The 3,965-nt window shown below is 33.2% G+C and overlaps 2 protein-coding genes across 3 annotated transcripts in view; both read right to left on the reverse strand.

Annotated features, from left to right (window-relative positions):
• The window catches only part of LOC111384416 (heterogeneous nuclear ribonucleoprotein 1-like), a 17,967-nt gene extending 17,830 nt beyond the window's left edge, over positions 1-137 (reverse strand). The window contains exon 1 of the mRNA XM_023008684.1: positions 108-137. Within this exon, the coding sequence (XP_022864452.1) occupies positions 108-137 (30 nt within the window). The remainder of the gene's footprint in view (positions 1-107) is intronic.
• Positions 138-1,320: 1,183 nt separating this feature from the next.
• LOC111384430 (probable serine/threonine-protein kinase WNK11) lies at positions 1,321-3,326 on the reverse strand. 2 transcript variants are annotated; one of them, XM_023008704.1, is made up of 3 exons: positions 3,030-3,326; positions 2,092-2,598; positions 1,321-1,785 (listed from the first exon to the last, which is right to left on the reverse strand). In XM_023008704.1, the coding sequence occupies exons 1-3, from the start codon at positions 3,030-3,032 to the stop codon at positions 1,408-1,410; spliced, it is 888 nt and encodes a 295-aa protein (XP_022864472.1). In that variant the 5' UTR covers positions 3,033-3,326; the 3' UTR covers positions 1,321-1,407. The 2 variants fall into 2 exon arrangements, with proteins under 2 accessions (XP_022864472.1, XP_022864473.1); XM_023008705.1 differs by having other exon boundaries at positions 2,092-2,603.
• Positions 3,327-3,965: the final 639 nt, after the last annotated feature.

Here is a 3,965-nt window from a genome sequence, read left to right on the forward strand (position 1 = left end):
AGAACTTTTGTTAAAAAGTCTTCTTGGAGTGTGAGCTCTCTAGAGTATTTTTGAAGTGCTCTTGGAATGGTGGTCAACAGTTGACATAATTATTTTCAACGTATGACTCTTCCGTGCATCAAGTATGGTGTGAGCATTTTGTGTTTTAAGGATGATTTGTTAGCATCGATAATTTTTTGTAGGACTTTGATTCTTTGCAGAGAATCATATCGAATTTTAAATAGGTCCTTGGATTTGAAGTTTAGCAAGGTTGAGTTCTTGGTTTCTGGGTTCTACGAAAACAATGACTCGATAGCACTATCAGTTCAGGGTTGTCAATTGATGTTTTTATCAGCATCAATATGAGGGGGATGTCAGTAGAATATAATGATGTTACAAATCGGATCAGATCTGAAATCACTTTGTTGAATGCGGAACAATTCCGATACCAATTTGTTATAAAAAGATAATAGATTAAGACAATTATATGAAATAAAGATCACAAGAATACAACAAAAAATAATTTGTAAAAGATTGAGACTTTATTATAATATAGAGAAAGAGAACAAAGATTATGTGTATACAATATTTCTAACTTATAATGAAGTTAAACAACCTAACTAAATTATAAAGAAGAGCCAAATATATATGGGGAACAATCCAAACCCTAGAAATAGTTGTAGATGAAATAGAATGCCACAAAGTTTCCGTATCCTGATTTCTTTAAGTCCAATACAAATTCCAATTCTCAATAGATTTCCAAATAGAATTTCAACTAGAATTTGTCGAATATACTTTGAATAGGATTTCAAAAGCATTTCTAATAGAATTTCTCTTAATGTGCAATTTAATTAGAACTCTCAATTATCTTCAACGAAGAATTTGAGTTACACCCAAATTCTAACAAAGGAAAACTCAAATATAAGAATTCTATCATATTTAATAAGTTATCATTAATAAATATTGTAATTAGTAGTTACATATTTAATTGTGATTTGGTATAATGAGAGAACCGCCCACATTGAGGGACATCGAGTTTTATTGAGTTTATTTGACAAGTTTTTCATGTAATATCAACTCCGACAAAGTTACCTATGTATGTCCTAGTACGCATAATGCATTTTGATGAAGAAATATATACAATATGATATGTAAGAACATAAATTTCTATTCAACACGTTTTATATACTTGTCAAGACAATAGAATCAAATGATCGATTATCAACAATGAAAACTTCATCTTCAACTAAACAAGCTCTGGACGAACTTGGACTTGGACTCTATTTACAAGAACAATTGCCATTACCAAACAATACCTGTCCTAATTTCGAAGTTTTGCAATCAAGAAATAACAATGTTCAGTAACTCACAGAACAAAATATTGTGTATAGAGCAATCGAAGGTCAGCATCTACTACTATCATTAGCATTAATTATCGTCATCATCATGAATGTCAGCGAAGAAGGGATCCTTGAGAAGATCGGATGCCGAAGGTCTATCTCTAGGCTGTGCAAGACACTTCTCGATGAATGCCTTCACTTCGGAGTCTTTGACTTTATTCATGGCCCGAGGCCTCACCCCGGATGTAACCTTTTTGTATATCTTGGCAACAGTATCACACTCGCTGTAGGGTAATTCTCGAGTCACCATCTCAAGCAAACACATCCCAAATGAATATATATCGACCAGCTCTGTATAATTCTCGTCGTATAGCTCTGGTGCCATGAATTCAGGTGTCCCGAGTAGTGAATGTGCTGCGTGGCTCTTCCCAACCACTGTTGCCAAACCGAGGTCGCCAATTTTCACCTATTAATTTCAATCATGATATATTTATTACAATTTCATAAAAAAATAAAAACTGAACTGATTTATATCTCAAAAGCAAAGTTGTCTGATTCTGTAAAATGGGTTTGCTTCTCATGAATAGTATGCAAACTAACAAGGTGTTGTCCTTTAGTAAATGACACTATACATCATGGTAATTCATATTGGGTTAAATATCAAGAAACGAAAAGAAAAATAGCACAGTTCCATTATTTTCCCGATTTTCCTCGTCAATGAAAGAGATCATTATGAAAACACTAAGACAGAAATCTGGATTATTTAGCATACCTGGCCAGTGTTACCGTTAATGAAGACATTGCTACAATTGAGATCTCTGTGAATGACACAGGGCTTGTGATTATGCAAATAGTCCAAGCCCTTGAGAATTTGCTTAGACCACTTCTTCAATGCCTTGATCGATACGTGTTTGTGCTTCTTCCTGTACTCCCTCAAATCCCCCGAAGTACAAACCTCAGTAATGAAATTCAACGTGTTTTTCGCTGGATCTCTCCACACAGAGTACAACGAGATAATATTTTTGTCCTTAAATTTCCTCAACAACTGAACCTCGGAGTATAATCGGTTGATCATTGCTTCATCATTGGAAAATTGTCGTAATTTGACTTGGTTCCAAGCCACCTCAATGCCTTCTTCTTGATCAAATGCTCTGTACACCCTTTTCACCGCCCCGGCACCAAGAAGCTCATCATACCGGCCATATCGACCAGTTGGATCGACCTCCACAAACTTTTCCCTGTCGTCTTGATCCGCAGTATCAGAATCCATACTCGACATCTACACTACCAAAAATAAAAATCACGTGATTTAATAACACTATAGAAGAATATACTATCAGAATATATAAATAGGGTTATTACAAATTAAACTGCTTACAACATGCTTCACGTACAAAATGAGGGATTTATAATTTCTTTCGTAAATCTTTTATACATTCTTGAACCTAAATTTTAATTCCCCTAATCTTGATTTTACTACTTATTAGAGAAACCCATAAAAACATGAATCCTAAAACTTAATCTACCAGATGCTCAATATTTACAGTACAAACCAAGAAAATTAAAGCACAACTAACTCAATGTTTTCTATTTAATTATACAAAACCCACATTAACTATAATAACCAAAACCACCTTCATTAACAACAGAAAATAGAGACATAAATACAAGAAACGAAAAAAGAAACAAAAAATAAAAATCGATAATTACCATATTACGCAAAACCCGCAAGAACCCCGGAGTGTTTTCTCAAAACGAAGCTCTTTTACTTTACCAAAATCAACGGAGCAGAAAACAAAGTTACCAAACTCAACGGAGCAGAAAACCAAGTATGAATCATGAGAAAAAGGCCGCAAAATTGATGGGCGGTTGTATTTATACTTGTAAAGCAATAAAGGATTGAATTTCACGGTTCGACTAGGACTATGAATAATATTAGTAATTAATAAAGGGAGAATCCTTGTTTGATTCCGCTTATAAGATAAGCTTTCAGCTAATGGTAAGTTCTTATTGCTTGACGTGGAAGGAATCTTTGTGGATTCTAATTAGGATTCATTCTCCCGTTGTGTTTCGTAAAATTTAAATGGAAAGTTTTGTAGAAAGATTGATTATTTGGAAATTAATATAAGTAATTTTTTTCTATAATATTTTAATTTATAATCAGAGCAACGGAGCATAGATATTATTTTAAAATGGAATCTACCTTTTGGGTTAAACGCGATAAAAAATTAAAGTCGGGGGACTACGTCAGGGAAAAGGAAATTTTTTACTTTTTGCCCTCAACCTTCGTGAGATATTACAAATCTACTCTCAACTTTTTTTAACATAGTTCATTACAATCCTTCGATTATGAGTAAAAGTCGTCATTCACTTCATTTTGGCCATTAAATGATGGGTTTGTCCTTCTCTTTGGGCAAACAAAACTAAAATAAAGTAGTAAAACAAGAAGAAATAAAGAAAAGTTTTAACTGAAGGTCCATAACTTTTCCAAAAATTTAAATATATCCACTTAAAACAATTAAATACATAATAACACATGAATTTTTTTCTATATAAAAAAGACCCTTGTTGCATGTTTGTAGCAGGAAAATGAAATGAGAAATATCGACTTTGAAATCTGAGTTGTACATGAGACTTCTGATGCTA

The sequence above is a fragment of the Olea europaea genome, unplaced genomic scaffold (genome assembly GCF_002742605.1).
Source record: "Olea europaea var. sylvestris unplaced genomic scaffold, O_europaea_v1 scaffold2910, whole genome shotgun sequence".
Taxonomy (NCBI): domain Eukaryota; kingdom Viridiplantae; phylum Streptophyta; class Magnoliopsida; order Lamiales; family Oleaceae; genus Olea; species Olea europaea.